This window comes from Hevea brasiliensis, chromosome 9, assembly GCF_030052815.1.
Source record: "Hevea brasiliensis isolate MT/VB/25A 57/8 chromosome 9, ASM3005281v1, whole genome shotgun sequence".
In the NCBI taxonomy this organism is placed as follows: Eukaryota; Viridiplantae; Streptophyta; class Magnoliopsida; order Malpighiales; family Euphorbiaceae; genus Hevea; species Hevea brasiliensis.
The window spans coordinates 28,624,696-28,644,188 of record NC_079501.1 but is presented as its reverse complement, the minus strand read 5'-3'; the positions used below and the strand labels follow the sequence as shown (position 1 = coordinate 28,644,188).

The window sequence follows — 19,493 nt, the reverse complement described above, 5'->3', positions numbered from 1 at the left end:
AATGATTTACTGCCTATCTGCCATAATTTTCTTTTTCTTTTATTGTACTGGTTTGGTGTTTGGATCTACATTAAGGCTGTAAACCATGATTGTTAGATCTACTCCTAGCACTTCTTTTAAACTCCAAGCAAAGGTGGATGATCTCTTGGCAAGCGTTTTAATGAGGTCATCCTTGTTCGGACCTTGTAACGCGGTATCGATCCTAATCTTTTTTCCCATTTGGAGATTGACCTCTTTTATGTAATCTCCTAAATCTAGAGAGATACTACTTTCTGGTTTTTTCAGGAGATCGATTGGTAGTATGACCTTGCTCGCTACTTTTGTAGATCAGTTGTAGCATTCTTAGGCTAATTTCTAGCTCCCTCTTACCATGGCTATTCCACCTGGTGTTGAAAGTTTCAATCACAAACAATCTATGTTAATCAAGATGTTATTACCATTTAAAATTGGTCGTCCAATGATGGCATTATAGAAAAGTGTGATGTCCACTACTACGAACTCCGCATATACTATACACCTGTGGACTTCATCACCCAAGATTACTGTTAAATTTGTGGTTTTAGCTATTGGCACGGTCTTGTCTCCTAGTCTGACCAAAGGGAACATTACTTTGGTGAGATTTGCTTTCCTCAATCCTAGCTTCTCGTAAACTTCCAACGTGATTAGTTTGATTGAATTACCTATGTCAATGAGAACTCTTCATACCATGTACCTGTTCAACAAAATATTAATCACCAAAGAATCAAAATAAAGTCTTTTAACATTTTCTTAGTCTTTTGGCTAAAAAATGATCAAGTCCTTGGAAATGGATTCTGTGTCGATGAAAAATACATTTTCCAAGTTGAGAGTCTCAGCTACCCTTTTACTATTACTTTTATGCCCTCCTGGTCCTCCTACTATGAGATTGATGACTTCAATGGGCTTTTCTATGTCGTGCTTTTCTTGGCGCTTGTCTTTTGATTTATCCTATCTTCCTTCTATTCTAGCAAACCTTTTGAGATTTCCTTATCGAATGAGTCTTTTGATTTCATCCTTTAGCTATCGACATTCATCTGTGGTATGTCTGTGATCATCGTGAAAATGGCAGTACTTCTTTTTGTCTCTTTGATTTGTAATTTTTGGTTTCATCTTCTATGGCCATTTGATTTCCTGGACACTCTTTTGTATCCACATTAATACCTAGGCTCTGGAGTTTGTCAACAGCATGTATAAGATATACCAATCTCATCGAGAGGTTCCAAAGTCTGAAACATAAGCTCGCCGATCACTGCGTCTTTTTTCATCTCTCCTTTCTGAACTTTACCCGCATGCCTTTCCTCTTTTAAGGCTATTCTTTCGTCATCTAACCTGATGTACTTCTTTGCTCATTCCATCAGTTACTCTCTTTGCCTTACCCTTGCTGTTTCTAGATTTTACTTCTCTAACTGGCTTACCAGATGGTATGGTGGTTTCGGAATGTGGAGGTGGTGGTATTATCATAGGTGTATCAGGGGTGTTGCCCTTAATATTTTGCTTGTATTCTCTATTTAATAATTCCAACATAGCTTCCATTTCCTTGATTTTTTTTTACCATAGAATCGGGATCGAAGAGGTCAACTGGCTGGGTTGCATCGGCTGCTACATTTGGTTGTGGGTTTATTACTATTGGCAAAGCATCCATGTCACCTAAGATTTCTAAAGGCGTCTTTCCAGAGTTTGAACTTGTGTCAGCTATGAAACTGTTATGAATGAAATCAAATATTTTCCAGAGAAAACCACAAACAAAGTTTTAATAAGAAAATCATTTATTTCATTCTTCAGAAAAAGGCTATGATATTCAAAGATAGATTTTAACTTATATAAGTTAATAATTTTGATTTGTGATCATTTGTAAAATACATAAGCTTGTGAAGTGGAGGAAAAAACAGCCGGTGGTTTTTTTTCCGATTTGTCCGATATTTTAAAACAGGTCAGGAACGCTCAAATTAGTAATAGGATTATGAATCGAGCATTCAGTATGATAGAAGCGAGTGTTTTGTTTGCATATCTGTTTCTAAAACTTTACCTTGTTTATATGGTAATTGGGATGAAATGTTGGCTAGATCTTCGCTAATTCTCTATTTAAGTTGTAATGATAATCATCCTTAGATTATGCTAGAAATTAAGCATGATTAGTGGCATGGTCTTTGTTTGGTTCAAACTCGAAGAGAGTACTGATCTCTCTGATTTGTCCGATATTTTAAAACAGGTCGGGAACGTTACCAGAGATCTCCTAGCTCGGTCCTTTTAGGTGTTGGGTTTTGAGATCGGAAGGCGAGCTCTGCCCGGTTTTGCACTCGAATGGACGAGATTTATTCGGTTCTAAATTCGGATGGGTGAGCTTAGCTAGGTCGGTTTATTAGCCTTTTATATCATCATGTGAATCAAAATACATGATATATAATTTAAGAACATATAAATTAAATAATTTAAATAAACTCTTCATATTACAAATTCTGTGAAAATAAAAAAGTAAAATACACAAGTTATTCACAAATTTTCATAAAATTGTTTTTTCTTTTATTTTTTTAAAAGAATAAAATTGTAGAACCATGTATATTTTTACATTGAGTTTTTTTTTTTATTTCTCTTCAATTAAAATCTGAACTCATTAATGGGTTTTTCAAAAATTTAGTAAAAACTTAATAAAAAAATTTATATTTAAGCCTGATTTATCATGAAAAGTAAAATGCATTAAATAAAATACACATATTAATTAGAATAAATTATATATAAAATGCACATATAAAATTTGGAGTCAGTTTTATATTTATTATTCTTTAATTCTTTATGTATCAATGAAATTATTTATTGTACTGTCATTACATTGTTCGTTATATTTGTTGGAAAAGTTTTATGAACCATATATGTACTTGAGAATCGAATCCTCATTTATGGAATGATTTATTTGATTTGTGTTTATCAATTATTTTCTCTCACTAATATTTCTTATGCTGTGTTTAATTTTATATCAGATTCAGTTGGTATGGAGTTGATAAATTCTTTCCTTTTAGGAACTCACTTTCCTTATATACAGACCAACTCTTATCCGTCCGATTAGATAATTAGAAATAATGTTTACCCAAATCTTATGTTCCATTGTCTAAATAAATAAACAAATCAAGAATCATTAATTACTAAGATACATGGGAAACTCCAAATCCCACATGGGTTATGAAACTAACGGTGTAATCTCCACCGACAGGGAAAGAACACTAACTACACCTATATATATAATCCAAAACCAAGAAAATTCCTCACACAATACTCAGTGGTTTCAGTCCGCTTTCAAGATGAGTGCTAGAAGAATTGAAGTCAACCTAAATTCTTCTATAAGCAAGTTCCTCAATCCCACGCAGCCTCCCATTTTGTTTCTCGAGCTTCGCTTCCACTTCAATTACCGAAAATTGCTCAGAAACCTTGCAGGAGAACTGATCGAGATGGAGGCCTATCCAACTACTCCAACCTCCTTTTTTCCCTTCCAGATTCAACCTCTTCGCCTACTTGATCTGCCACTCTGCCGAAGCCATCTTGATGACCTGTTTTCTTGCTTCGTTTTTGACTACCAATTACGCGAATTCTTGACTTATCGCATTGCAAACTTCCTCATCTTTTTGGCCAATAGGTACCCTTTCTTGGGGTTTCCTGTGGTGGCCGACGTAAATATTATCCATGAAGACTTGCTTGATGCAAATCCCATTGATTTGACGATGATAATGGACGAAGTGAGCCAAGAAGTGATTCCCAGAAGTGCATCGAGTTCCGTGTTGAACAAGTTGAGGAAGTGGAGGTTTTTCGCTGAGAAGGAGGGCGGTGACTGTGCGATTTGTTTAGAGGAATTATCTAGAGCCAGATTCCCACTCACGAAGATGCCGTGCTCTCATATATTTCATGAACGATGCATCTCTCGCTGGTTGAAGGCTCGGAATTCGTGCCCCACTTGTCGACGGGAACTTGAGGATTGAATGCTGATGATTGTACTGTTTTCGGAGGTCACTTTTTGTTTTCTGCCACAGTTTTCAATTCTAGTCTGGAAATTAGATTATATTCATCAAATCAGTTACCTAGCAATGGCCAGTTTGAAGGGGTTATAGGATTCAATATTCTATTCTGTTAAAAGTCTGCATTTTTTTAATAATGAAGTTGCTTTTCTTTATCCTTAATTGTATTGAATGATGGTGTGAGTGACATAGCCAATCTGTTTGATCATTTTGACCCAGAATTTATGAGATTGTTTAATGTTTATGCTAATTAATGAAGATTGAGCATGTATAATATAGAAACAGGATGATTCTCTGACCATCCTCAACAGTCCACATTACAAGAATTTCTACTTTTTTGCCCTTAATCTGAGAAAAAGATATAACTCGTGATTTTATTTTCAAGCCTACAAGAAATCTAGCCACCTTACAAGAAAAAAAAGTTTTGTAAATGTAATTGCAATTTTTTTTTTAAATGTAATTGCTGCAAATTTAGGGCCCATTTGACATTTTAGAGGTTAAAAACTATATTTTTTAAAAATATCACTTTACATGTTATTAAAAAAAATTTTAAAATATTTTATTATGTTAATATTTTAATTAAAATATTAAATTTAAATTAATTTTTAATATTTTTAATTAATATATATTTACAAAATATTTTCTTATCAATCATTTATTTATATATATATATATATAAGCCCAAACTTGTCTGTCTGATTAGATTACAAGTACTGAGGTCTCTGGGTCAAGCCCTCTCTTAATGTTTTCTCTCAACCTAGCTCTTGGCTATACCATTGATTTCCACTAAACAGTCCATCAACCACTACCCCAAACACGCTACGATCTTCACCCACCATTCCAATTGCCTTTACTATTATGTCTGATTTTGAGCCAGAAGTTGATGCTATAATTACTAAGGCAATTAATTTGAGTTGCCAAGAAAAAATTCTCCAACTAACAGAAACCTCGCAAAATGAATCCACGATGCAGAATCGTATTTTGGTGGGTAAGTTATTTTCACGAAGAATTTTTAACACAGCGGTATTAAGGGCTTCACTAACTAAGTCATGGAGTACAAGAAGAAGCTTCCAAGTAAATTCAAGGAAGGCGAACATTTTTCTGTTCACCTTTGACCATGAGGTTGATGCCTAATTTATTTTTGATAATAGGCCATGGTGTGTCTATAACCAGTTTCTTTCCATCCAATCTTGGCCTCCAGATAAGACATTTGAAGAAATTGATTTTAATTATTCACCATTTTGGATTCAAGCACACAGACTGCCACCTAACAAAATTAATGCTGAGAATGCACGGATGATCAAAAATTTAGTAGGGAAATTCATGGAGGTAGATCTTGCACAAGATGGGTTGGGTTATCCCATATTTTTACAAATTAGAACGGAAGTCCCCATTACTGCAGCATTACTGCCAGGTTTTCAAAACAAAAAGCAAAATGGAGAGACACAATGGGTTAGTCTAAAGTATGAGAAGCTGCCGGATCTTTGCTACACCGGTGGCAGATAGGGACACTTCAGTAGGGAATGCTTTTCTCAGCCTCAAACAGATGAAACTCAGACTACACAAACCAAGAAACTGTATGGCTTCCGGCTTAAAGCTCCAAACTTAACCAGAAAAGAGACCAATTACAATCCATCCAACTAGCTAAACCAAGGGACTATGTTACAATCTGAACCACCAAAACTGCAAACCCAACCACCAGGCTTACAGCACCCAGCCAAGCATCTGGAGGAACCAATCATGCTACCGACGGATAACACTAGTGGTTCTGGGTTCCATAGTGAGACAGACATTAGAGGGAAGCAGAGTTTTCCAGGGATTGCTCAAAAACAGCCATTAAAAACATAGGAAACCGCTATTACTCCTTATAGTATCTCTATAGGGAAAGGGAAGGGGAAGTTTTTACCGGAAGTGGAGATTAACTTATCTAATGCTTGATTCCAGAGCCTATCCTAAGATCTGCATGATAAGACCCAACCTAGCTGTTTCCCTCTCACCAAATCCCCACAATGTTCAAAGAATATCTTTCTACCATGGAAATAGAAGGGGCAGATACAGAGCATTTTTTCTAAACAATTCCCATATTTGGTGCCTTAATTTCAGACAGCTGCAGCACATCTGTTGTTTTCTCTTAGTGAAAGGGTTCTCAAGCCAAGAAGATGAATTGAGCCCTCTTAAGAAAACTGATATGCCCTGCCCCGAGGGAGACACAAAACCAGGCTTTCCTTATTGTTCTGGGCCGAAAGTAGGTCCACAGAGCCCACTCGTGCTATAGGCCAAACCACAAAAAAATCCTAGCCAGCCTGAAACAAACCCTTTAACCCAATAGAAGGAGGCTGATCTACTACCTAAGAAGAAAGGCTAGAATGTGAGGAAAAAAGTTTAGGCTCAATGGTGTGGTTGAGTACCTATTACAAAGACCAGAATTGAGCCCACAAGCTTTGTACTGTTTGATGAGCTAGTCCAAGTAACGAAAGAGCTTCTCTATCCCAATGCAAAGCCTACCAAAAAATTATAACAACCTTTATCAAACAAGGAGGAAGACGAGGATGAGCAATCACAAAGTGAACTAGAAAAGCAACAACCAAAGAAGAAGTGGAAAAGACTAGCAAGGGGTCAAAATAGTGGTGCGACAGGAATAGTCATTCATGAGATAACAAGAGATAGCAATGCTAGTGTGGGTTTGGAGGAGACTGGAAAAAGAGGAAGGGAAAAGAATGGTGATGCCCTAGGTAATAAGAAGACTTGCAACTCTGATCAAACTTCTGAATTGGTGGTGGTAGCCAGCCAAAAATGGTCCAAATAGAAAAATGAGACTCATTAGCCGGAACTGTCAGGGTGTGGGAACCCCTAACTTTCCACTATTTAAAAGGTATGTGTAAATCACATTCCTTAGATATAGTTTTCCTTATGGAGACTAAAAATAAGTCTACAGCTATTAGGGAAAAGATGAATGGGTGTGGGTTTTTTGATATGCAATGTATTGGGCCTAAGGGCCTGGTGGGGGGACTATGTGTACCCTAGAAAGAGCACTGTGATTTGATTGTGCTCTATGAGGAGGAGTTTTTCCTCCATCTTTGTACCATGATCATCGTATTAATGCTAAATGGGATGCACTTTTTGTTTACTTTAGCAGTGTTGATGACATTCGCTTTAGTCAATTTGATGCAATAATAATCTATAAGTGTAATCTGAAGCAGGAAGTGTTGATGATTGGGGACTTCAATTCTTTCCTAGGGGCTCATGAAAAAGAGGAAGGAAGGTGTAACTTTCGATCAAAAATTCATCCATTCCGCCAATTAATAAATGAATTGAACTTGTTGGATTTGGGTTTTAAGGGGCCTCAAATGACATGGTGTAATAGAAGGCATGACCAACAGTATATTAAGGAAAGACTGGACAGAGGTATGGTCTCTCCAAATTGTCTCTTTTTGTATCCAAATGGTGCTATATTCCACTTAGAGGATATGGGCTCAGATCATCGACCCCTTCTCCTAAATGTTGATCTGAATGTTGCAAGAGCTAAAAGAAGGTTTCTTTTTTATGGAAGATGGGTAGGAAATGAAGCGGTCAAAGAGTGATTACAGATGCTTAGCATACACCAGTAAGGGGGCATAAATTATTCTCAGTTTTTAGTAAGCTCAAAAGGTGTCGTCATGCTTTAGTTGAATGGAGTCACAATAATAACGATAATTCACAAGTTAAAATTAGGCAACTGGAGGCTCAATTAGAAAACTGTAAACATGTGGGGAGTTGGAATGGAGAGGAAATTCGAACGATAGAAAAACAGTTGACCTTGGAAGTTGGAAGGGAAGAAAAATTCTAGGAACAGAAGGCTAGATAGTGTTGGCTGAAGTTAGGTGATAGAAACACTGCGTATTTTCACGCTAAATGTGTAAACGATGCAGGAGAAACCAAATTTCAATCATTTAAGATAGTAATGGGAATTGGCACTATTCTTTTGATAACATCTCTAGAGTGGCAGTTGACTATTTTTTGAGAATCTATACATCTATTGGCCCTTGCAATTTTAAATACTTCACAAGGGGCTTTTCACTAAGAGTTACATAATAGATGAATAACTTCCTAACAGGGCCATGCACTGCATAAGAGATCAAGCAAGCAACTTTTTCCATTCATCCATCAAAAGCCCCGGGAGAGGATGGTTTGACAGGGCAATTCTTTTAACAATATTGGTCAATTATAGGGGAAGAGACCTGTGAAGCAGTGCTTGAATTTTTTTGAAATGGCAGGATGCTTAAGGGGATAAACCATACTATCCTCTGTTTAATTCTGAAAGTCAAACAAATAACCACAATGAAGGATCTTAGACCAATTGATCTATGCAATGTTATTTACAAGATAATCTCAAAGATCCTTATTAGAAGATTGCAACCTTTCATGGATAAATTGATAAGCTCATAACAAAATGCATTTATCAAGGGTCGCCTCATTTCAGATAATATTCTGGTTTGTTATGAAGTCATGCATTATCTGAAGAACAAAAAGGAGGGCAGGAATTATGGTATGGCTGTGAAGTTGGACATCAATAAAGCATATGATAGTGCGGAGTGGGGATACCTTAGACACATGATGCAATGTTTTGGCTTTGAGACTTCCTGGATAAATTGGATAATGGAGTGTGTATCGTCTATTACCTATTCAATCCAACTAAACGGTCAGACCATCTAAAGAACTACAACTAAGTGATCCTTTTTCTCCCTACCTTTATCTTTTATGTGCAAGAGGGCTTTCACATAGATTTCGCACATCCGAGAGGGTTATCTATTGCTAAAAGAGGACTAAGCATTACCCACCTTTTATTTGCAGATGATTCAATTGTCTTCACTAGAGCTATTGCTCACAATGCAGAGATGGTAAAGCTAATTCTCCAGGAGTATTCCTATTATAGTGGACAGAATGTTAATTATAGTAAATCTTCGCTGGTGTTCAGTGACAACACACCACGGACAATTCGCTCTTCCATCTCCGTGATGCTACGGATCAATAATACTAGGAGTCAAGACAAAATTCTCGGTTTACCTATGAAGTTCCCTAAATCCAAAAAAGATATCTTCATGCACATTGTTAGAAGAAAGAATACAAGTAATGAAGGAAATGATTGTGTATTTGTCTATGTCTTATTTACAGAGATATTACATCTATTTATACATGAGAATATGAGCTAATTTAGACAAGAACAATAATTGCTGTAATTATGCTACACAAATCTCCTATAATCATGCTAATTGCTATAATCATGCTAATTGCTGTAATTATGCTAACACCCCCCTCAAATTCAAGGTGGTAGCACAGGTGCCAACTTGAGTTTGCTTAAGAGATCCTGAAAGCGAGCGGTAGGATGCGTTTTGGTGAAGATATCAGCGGTTTGGCTGACAGAGGAGACAGGAATCAAACATATGGTGCCATGAGCAACATGATGACGTATAAAATGACAATCAATTTCGATGTGTTTGGTACGCTCATGAAATGCATCATTATGAGAAATCTGTATGGCACTTCTATTATCACAATGAAGCATTGTGGCAGAAGAATGAGTAACACCCAAATCAGTTAATAACCACCATAACCAAAGTAACTCAGATGTAGCATAAACAAGAGCACGATATTCAGATTATGTGCTAGAACGTGCAACAACAGTTTGCTTTTTGCTATGCCAAGAGATAAGAGAATTACCCAAGAAGAAACAATAACCAGTTGTAGAGCGACGATCCGCCGATCACCACCAATCAAAGATCAGAGTAGCCAGATAATACTAGGGAGGAGGTAGCGGAGAAGTGCAAACCATGAAAAAGAGTGCCTTTGATATAATGAAGGATTCGAAGTACTGGAGAGAAATGAGTTGAGCGAGGAACAGACATAAACTGGCTGACCAGATGAACAGCATATGAAATATTAGGTCGAGTAGCTGTGAGATAAACAAGACTCCTGACAAGCTGTCGATATAAAGTAGGATCATCAAGAGGAGTGCCATCAAGAGGCATAAGTTTGCAATTGAGCTCCAATGGGGTTGATATTGTTTTGCTATCAGTGATGCCTGCTCGAGAAAGTAAGTCGGATGCATACTTGGCTTGAGATAGATAATAGCCATTAGAATTTTGAGAAACTTCAAGACCCAAAAAATGGCTGAGAGAACCCAGGTCTTTCATTTTAAAATGTTGATTGAGATAATGTTGTAACTCTGAATACTAGATGAATCATCTCCTGTTATTATCATATCATCAACATAAAGCAACAGAAGAACAATACCACCGCTCGGTTCATGAGTGAATAATGCAGAATCATATGGACTAGAGAGAAAACCAAGTTGAGCAAGAGTGGAACTAAATTTGGCAAACCAAGCCCTGGGAGCTTATTTTAATCCATATAAGGCTCACCAAAGTTTGCAAACCTTATGAGGAGAATGATAACCAAGAGGAGGATGCATATAAACCTCTTTTGTTAAATCACCATGAAGAAAAACATTTTTAACATCCATCTGGAAAAGTTTCCATTTACGAACTGTATCAATAGCTAAGAGACTGCGAATAGATGTTAATCGGGCCACTGGAGCAAAAGTTTCTTCATAGTCGATACCATACTCTTGAGTGTACCCTTTGGCTACTAAGCGAGCGTTGTAGCGTTCAATAGTTCCATCAGAACGGGTCTTGATTTTGTAAATCCATTTGCAACTAATAGGGGTCTTGTTTGGTGGAAGATCAACTAAATCCCAAGTATGAGTTTTCTCTAAAGCCTGAAGTTCGTCAGTCATAGCTTGCTGTCAAAGAGGGTCAGTACTTGCCTCAATATAAGAACGAGGCTTATAAAGGGTTGCAATAGTAGAGTAACAGTGATGATCTGATGATTTTTACTATCCTAATCCTCAAGACGGTCAACAAATTTTGCATCAGTTTCATCGTTCTCTCTTGTCAGCGTAGTGATATCTCCGGTAACAATACACCAAAGCTTGCGACCTATCCAAAAACTTGTCATTCCTTGAACCCAAAGATTATAGTTGGAACTAGTCAGAACTGTTGCACTAGGTTTTGAAATATCAGATTTCTCCATTGATAACAAGATGACAAAAAAAAAATGGTATAATAACAGGAATGAAAGAATGAACCAGAACAGGTTGTAGAGAGAGAAGAGAGACCCCAGAAACTAGATATAAAAGCTTTACGGCTCTGATACCATATTAGAAGAAAGAATACAAGTAATAAAGGAAAAGACTGTGTGTTTGTCTGTGTCTTATTTACAGAGATATTACATCTATTTATACATGAGAATATGACCTAATTTAGACAAGAATAATAATTGTTGTAATTATGCTACACAAATCTCCTATAATCATGCTAATTGCTGTAATTATGCTATACAAATCTCCTATAATCATGCTAATTACTGTAATTATGCTAATTGTTGTAATTATGCTAACACACATAAAGGATAGAATCAGTCATAAGGTTTCTAGGTGGAAAGGGAACCTATTATCAACTGGGGGGGAAGGAAGTATTATTGAAGGCAGTTGCTACTACAATGCCTGTGTTTGCAATGGCATGTTTTCGACTCCCAAAGTCCACTTACCACACTGTTAATAGCATCATGGCCCAATTCTGGTGGGGACAAAAAGCTAATGAGTGTAAACTTCATTGGGTGTCATGGAGGAACCTATGTGAACCAAAAGTAAATGGTGGTTTGGGATTTAGAGATATTAAAGCCTTTAATATGGCCCTTTTAGCCAAACAAGATTGGTGTATTTTGACAAATTTAAATTCTCTATTGGCTCAGATCTTCAAAGGGAGGTATTTTCCTTTTTGCTCTTTCATGGATGCTAACCTTGGAAGCAACCCTTCTTAGGGATGGCATAGTATTAATTGGGGAAGACAAGTGTTAAAACAGGGAAAAAAAAATGGCAGATTAGTGTTATGCAAAGAGGAAGCCTAAATTCCTAAATCTTTTCCTAATAGGCCAAGGGTCAAGGAAAACCATTCTGTGGATGTTAATTGGGTGGCTCAACTATTCTCTCAGAATGGAGATTCATGGGACCTTCAAAAACTTCGTGAAAATTTCCATCATGAGGAAGTGTTGAATATTTATGCAATTCCAATTCCAATTCCTTTCATGTGCAGACCTGATAAAATAATATGGCATTTCATGCATCATAGGGAGTGTACAGTGAAATCAGGCTACTACATTGCTAAAAGGATGATAAGATTCAATGGGAATGATAACACTAATAGTTCAGAGGCCTCATCCACTAAAGGTGTAGCAAGGTTCTGGAAAAAGGTTTGGAAGTTGCAAATTTAGAGCACTATCAATTTTACTATGGAGAGTCCTTCAAGAATGCATTCCCACAAAAGAGAGACTGAATAAAAGAATCCGCTCAATCCCAAAAGAATGTCACTTTTGTGGAAATATTAAGACAACAAGGCACTTATTTTTTGAATGTCCAAAAATCATCAAGATCTAGGTGCATTCGTTTTTCTGAATGTGATCTTCTGAATGGCGGGGAATCAGTATAATGGATATTTGGGAGGAAATATCCTCCTTTCTTGCGTCTCATAGTGCTGATCAGACTCTCTTGAGCATGTTTGTAGTATTGTTATGGTTTGATGGGAAAAGCCAAAACAAGTTAGTTTTTAATAACCAGTACATCCAATTTCAAGAGGTTATTAACATGGCACTAAACTATTATGAAGATTTTATGGTGGTGCAACCTCATCTGAGACTTTTCTCTTCCTATGGAAGTGCAAAAGTCCAAGGTTTTCATCCCTCCCCGCCCCTGCCCTCACCCCCCCCCCCCCCACCCACCAATCAGGATTTATTAAAATCAATTTTGATGTTACAGTTAACAGTAGCAAAAAGTGTGGAGCAATAGCAGTTATTGCTAGAGATCATGAAGGGAACCCATGTGGTTCGACTTGCAAAAGAATTCTGGCAATAATAGACCCGCTGATTCTTGAGAGCCTTGCGTGCAAAGAAGATGTCCTATTAGCTCAGAAAAAAGGCTTCACAAAAGTTTTTATTAAAGGAGACTCCTAGATTCCAATTAATAGTCTATAAGGAAATCCCGCAACTTCCAATATACAATAGGTTACTCAAAACATCCTTTGTTTTGCTACAAATTTTGAAACAGTTTATTTTAATTATGTTCCAAGGTTGTGTAATGTTACAGCTAATAGTTTAGCAGCTTTAGTGTTATGGGATCCTAATTTCTTGTACAATCCTTTACTGAATTCAATTTTATATACTCAGATATGCCCACTTAAGGCTTACTGAAGGTTATCTTTGAAAAAAAAAAAAGAGATTACAAGTAATGTTTACCAAATCAAGAATCATTAATTACCAAGATACATCAGAAACTCCAAATTCGATATGGATTGTGAAACCAATGGTAATATCCACTTGTAATAAAAGAAAAGGAGATACGATTTGAATCCTTTGTGAAATCGAAACCTATATATAACCCAAAACCAAGAAAATGCATCATCTATATTCTCAATGCTCAATGGTTTCAGTCATCTTTCAAGATGAGTACCAGAAGAATTGATGTCAACTTAAATTCTTCCATAAGCAAGTTCCTCAATCCCATGCAGTCACCCATTTTGTTTCTCGAGCTTCACTTCCACTTAAATTACTAATGTGGCCCAATCGCAAATGCACGGGTCGCACAAGTAGTATAGATAAGATATCGTTCTCTTGAAGAGTTGTGTTAATGATTGAATTTTTGATATACAATTAACTAATTTTAGCTAAATTGAAACTAAAAAGTAATTAAAGGAAGAGATTGGGAATTAAGTGGTGTAATAGAAAATTCAACTCAGAAATAATCTAAATAGAAATTTTAACAAAAATTGTTGGAAATTGACTCAATAAATGAAATAAGGCTAGAATTAAAGTATTAATCAACTAAAATTAACTAGTAATCAACAATAATAATAAAGTGACTTCAAAGTTTAGGGGTTCATATTCAAGCTATTTTGGAATTTTAAATTGGTTATCCAAACACATGGAACTTATGAGTTTCAAGGAGATTAATTCTTAATTCCTTAGAATACCCTTTCGAGTGAGATAAAGAGTGTTCTAATTAACTTAATCCTACTTTCGTGAAGTTGAAATTAACTAAAACCCATTAGGTTCCTTAATCAATCTGTTAATCCCCTTAATCCTTAGTTTATTTCTAGATCTAAGTTAATTAAGTCCAATTTCTTGATTATCTATTTCAAGGTTTTCTCCTTTCGGTGCTTCAACCAAGGATTATGAATAATACTTAATGGGATCCTACACTAAGCATGTCATTAATTACACAAGAAATGGATGAAACCTCATAAAAATCCTAAAATGTGGATTACCCAATTAAAATCCACAAAATATCTTAAATATTACCTACCCAAACTCTAGAATCTTAGAAAAACTGCTCACTATCCACATTTAATACAAAGGATTCTAAGCAAAAAGGGAAATAAATTATGAAAATAAACTAAGAACTAAGAAACTCAGTAAAAGAAATGTAGAAAATGGTGAAGAAAAGAAGAAGTTTCCAAATCTGGCCAAGAAATAGAAGAATTTCAGCTGTTGCTTCCTTCTCCTTCCTTTTCTGTGTCTTCCTTCCTCCCTTTCTGCTCCTCCAAGTGAGGTAAAAAATGTCTATTTATATTCTCTAACAAAAGCCCTAAAATGGTGTGTGTCTGAGGTAACAATTCACATGGGAGAATCTCCTTTCCAGCTCATTTATAAAGATGTGCACAAGTTGTGCAAGATCTTGTGCAATTCTGACAGTTTCCAGAGGCTTCTTGTGAGGTTGCACAAGCTGTGCAAGTTGCCTGTGCAAGTTCCTGCATGCTTTGAAGTCTTCCGTGAAAGTGCACAACCAAGCTGCGCAGGTGTCGACACCATATTTTGGCCGATCACTGAAGTCAATGAATTTTGAAAATCGACCCCTAACTGATATTCTTCAGTTATAAGTAACTTGATTAGGAAATAAATCGATTCCGCATCTAGTCAAATGCTTTCCGATCTCTCAACAAAGGAGATCACGCCAATATCAGGTCCCCATGCCATCCAGTCTCATTTCCGATCTCTCCTTTATAAATATTATGGAAAATAGTTTAATAAAGTTAAGGTTTCAGTCTGACTTAATGGTATTTCCGATCTTAAGTGTTCAAATCAAGTTTTCAATTTTAATGATCTAAAGTTTTATCCGGTGTTTGGTCTCGGCTTAGGCTGATCTCATGGTTACAATGTTCTTTCGACCTCTTATACCTAGATTAATAATCGCTGTTAAGTTTGATGTCCTAATACGTTCAAACAATCAAGCACTCATACAATTTGGATACTTTCCGATCTCATCAAGGAATTGAACAAAAGGGATTTCATTTCATATCAAAATAAAGGTTACATGTCATTCGGCTGGACGGTCACCCCCAACCTGTTCTTCAGGTACATTGACATTTCGCTCAGTCTCTCTCTCTCTCTCTCGGTTTCCTCCTCACTCTCCTCTTCGTCTTGAGGAGCCAGATCCACCATCCACGAAAAGTCTTCCCCGGGGTAACGCCTCTTAAGCTCAACCAGAAGATCACTGTGGGCATTCACATAGGCACCAGCTTCCCTCGTCACAGCCTTTTCTTCTTTCGCTCTAATCTCTTCGGTAAGGCGAACAACGTCAGCAGTTCGGAGCGCCCGAGCTTCCCAAGTTCACGAGCCTGATCGGCCAACTTATCCTCATAGGATTTCATCCGACCTTCGATTTCAGCAATTTAGTCATGGGTGGATGAAAGTTGGGCTTGGGCAGAAGCTGCGTCCTGGACCACTTTTAGAATTTCTTGCCTCAGAAGACGAGCCTTTTCCCTGATTATATGCTAGTTCACTAGGCTCTCTACACTCAAACTCATCGTCTGGGCCAGGAGATCGTCAATGCTACTCGGGACCAACCTGTTCCAATCCTCCTGGAGGCAGATGGAAGCTCCCAGAACCTTGGCCAAGCCCGGATTCTCCTGAACTGATTGATTCTTCTCTAAGAAATGAATAAGGACCTGGGCACCTCGAGATAGGGTCCTCACAGTAGGTTGGGAAGGCCCACCTTCCACACTAGAAGGAACAGGTGGAGGTGGTGTCTCTTCTTGTCGAGGAGAATGAGCTACTTCTACTTCTGAGACTAGTTGCCTCGAAGGTCGGAAAGAGTCTCCCGGCACTTCTCCCAAATCCTGCCCTGGCGTCTGTGATGCCACGACGATCTTCATTTCTCGTACCTTCTGGGAGACTTCTCTTTTTCGCTTGCGGCTCTCCTTTGCGCCTTCGCCTCCAGCCATTTCTGCACAGAAAAACAGTTAGTGAGATTACCTAAACTGGGAGACTAAAGATTTAGGTTATACCGATCCCGGGTCCGAGGTCAGAGAGCTACAGTTCATAGTTTTCATTGGCGATCATCCGCATCAGCCACCATCTCAGTTTTGCCATAACAGCATATAGGCACAAATACTTTTGAGTGGCCACCTGATCCTTTAATTCCATTACCATGGCACCCTCGTCCCTACTCAGGGTGATCTTCTTGGGAATTAATGGGCCCAAATGCTGCCAGCTACGTGGAAAACCCTCAAAACCGTTCGAAATCTTGCTCCTCAACATAAAGAAGTGATTCTTCCAATTTTTCAGTGAAGAGGGGAGATCAGTAAAAAGCCCACAGTGCAGTTTGGCTTGGAAGAACCAATACTCGTCGTCCTTTCGACGAGTAAGTCTATGCAGCTCGGCAAAAACCTTTGCTATAGGCTCGAGCTTCTTGGCTTGGCATAAGCCTCTGAAAGCCACCAGAATTCGCCATGAGTTTGGATGTACTTGGGCTATACATACGTGGTGGAACTTCAAAACGTCCTTGAAGAAGTTGTCAAGAGGAAACCGGAGCCCGGCTTTTAATTGCTCTTCATATATCATGATCGCATCATCTTCTTCAAAGAAGTGATCGGCTCGGAGATAGCCATGGCATCTGATAAGCTCGTATGAGTCGGTCCGAAGGTTGTACTCTTGACTGATCGACTGCAGATCGGTTTCTTGGAGGATCGACGGCAACTCATCCACGGGAAAATTTTCTCTCCCAGAGGAATGTGTTCGTCTTGATTGTGCCGCTTGACCACGGGCTGAAACAGAGGTCGTAGGAGGCTCAGGGTGCCCACTCGACCTAATCACCTCGACTTCATCCGATGACCATGAGGTATGGACGAAAGGAGGGCTCGCCGCTCTCTGACCCTCGGTGCTGCTCATTTTCAAAGAAATGAAAGATGTTTGACTAAGGGAAAGATCAAAACCCTTACCGGAATGTGATCGGCGTCAGAAAAACTTGAAGAAACGAGAGAATTTTGGAATCACTCACAAAGTGCTGAAAATGACATAAGGGAGCAACTGACTGACCCTTCCCCTATTTATACCCGTCTGAGCATTCAATGCTCACAGTGTCCCAAGCAACGCATCATTTAGCGGAATCCACCCGCTTCCCTGACACATCGCAGGAAGATTCCAGAAAACACCATAAATAAAATAAAAGGAGATCGGCTGGCTAAGATCGTCGGATTAAGGTGGATGTTCAGAGTTACAGATCGGCTAAGGGTGATTTAGTTAGGAACCAGATCGGATATGCACATCAGAGATCAGAAAATAACCAATGCAACAATTAAATGACAACTGTCAAATAAAATTTCATTTCATTTCCAAAAGGTCATATTACATCATTTGGGCGATCTCAAGAGATCGGATTACATCATTAAGAACCTTTAAAAAATAGATTACATCATTTGGGCGATCTCTAAAGATCGGCATTACATCCTACCTAGTAGGGACCTATGTCAAAGCCTAGTCTTGTGGCTGAATCAAAAGATGTATTTGATCAGAAAGCCAGCCATAGGCATCGGATAGATGTGCAGCTCAAATGGAGTGACTATGACTCTCATGATGATGAGAGGAGTTATCGTCGATGTCATCGACCAGAACCAAGCTGCAGTCAAGGTGCCCGATGTGGTGAGGAGTCAAATGAACTTCAAAAGCCAATCACCGATATTTAGAGGGAAATTAGTCATCCTCTCGCCCAAAATCAGTTCACCGATCATATCGGTAGAACAATTCGAGATCGGCACGATCGACATTTTCGATCTGGATTGGTAAATTAGTCCGATTCTCTCACTGTCATCAGATGTGATTCTCATGATTCTCTGATCATCGGGATCATAAATTTTCAGTCAAGGAACAAAGAGAACAATTGGAAAAAGATCAAAAGTGGTCACCATGGCCAGAATTATTACCAGAGAAACTTGGATAGGAGAAGTGAAAAATGGGAAGAGGAGAAATGGAATGTGGGAGAAATTCCCCGCTGAGGCATATATATAGGGGGTCTGATCATTTATTACTTGCGGAAACCGAAGCGGATGCATCCGTAACTGAAGAATTAAATGCTTTGACTTAGGCAGCTCGGATAGAAAGGAAGGTTCTAGAATGGGAAAGATCAGGAGAAGAGCCTGATATGAGAGATCGAAAAAGGGTCATAAGAGATCGAAAGAAATAAGAGATCGGAATGCACGAAGAGGATAAGATAACATCCAATAACTCTCCACACAATCAGAGCCGAGGTAGTTAAAGCATTGCAGGCGTGATCAAATCTTCACCGCACGCTTCATTTGCAGAATCGCCCACATTGCTGACAGACGCCAAAAATAGTTATGACAGTCCCGTACATCACAATCCCCACCGTTGATTATATTTGCAAGGACGAACTCGGAGCCCTTGGATCAAAAACAGATGACAGGTCCGGTGCCTTTTATTCCCAGCCCTCAGATCCATCTCATAAGGCAGGATCTTGAGCCGTTGGATTGAGAAGAGAAAGGACGGATATTCTGGGTAGGATCCCAGCCGTCCGTTTTGATTCCCTTTAATTTTCAAACCTCAGATTATGTCCCTTTAAATCCAAACCTTCCGTCTCCCCAAAGGGAGATCTTGACCCTTCATTGGCAGCACCCATTCCCTATAAATACCTGCATGCAATACTGTAGAGGGGACGGACAAAAAAAGGTGATGGTGAGTATAATGGAAAGGCTCTGAAATCTAATTCAGCCTTGCTGCTTTGCCATTCTAATCTTGCATGAAAATTGAGAAACTTCAGAAACTAGTTTTCTCGAGTATCTCCATTGATAGAGAGTTTTCGAACCCTGAAATCCTTCATTTTTAGTTTGTTCATCACTCTGCTATACCATTTCTGTTCAGTCTTGTCTTCATTACCCTATCACTTACATATTCTTCTCTTAGCTTGACCCCACTCTGACCAGGTAGCCATAGCTTCGACTTAACTGCATTTCAGCCTGGTTCTCGCAATCTCAAAGTAAGCATTGGTCCCGGAACCATCAGCCTTCAACGCAACAATATTTGTGATCTTCGAAGTCAGTTCGATAACTTCGACCTCACACAAGTAAGTATCTAGACTGTCACCTTTCCGAACGC

General features: G+C 38.3%; 2 protein-coding genes across 2 annotated transcripts in view; one reads left to right on the top strand and one right to left on the bottom strand.

The window, feature by feature from the left end:
* Positions 1–3,164: 3,164 nt before the first annotated feature.
* LOC110654760 (putative RING-H2 finger protein ATL21C) lies at positions 3,165–3,983 on the top strand. The gene has a single exon (XM_021810864.1). It carries the CDS (start codon positions 3,165–3,167, stop codon positions 3,981–3,983), a length of 819 nt encoding a protein of 272 aa, XP_021666556.1.
* Positions 3,984–18,375: 14,392 nt separating this feature from the next.
* The window catches only part of LOC110654785 (uncharacterized), a 59,669-nt gene continuing 58,551 nt past the window's right edge, over positions 18,376–19,493 (bottom strand). The window contains exon 11 of the transcript XR_009151363.1: positions 18,376–18,388. The gene's annotated coding sequence lies outside the window, so the exon portion shown is untranslated. The remainder of the gene's footprint in view (positions 18,389–19,493) is intronic.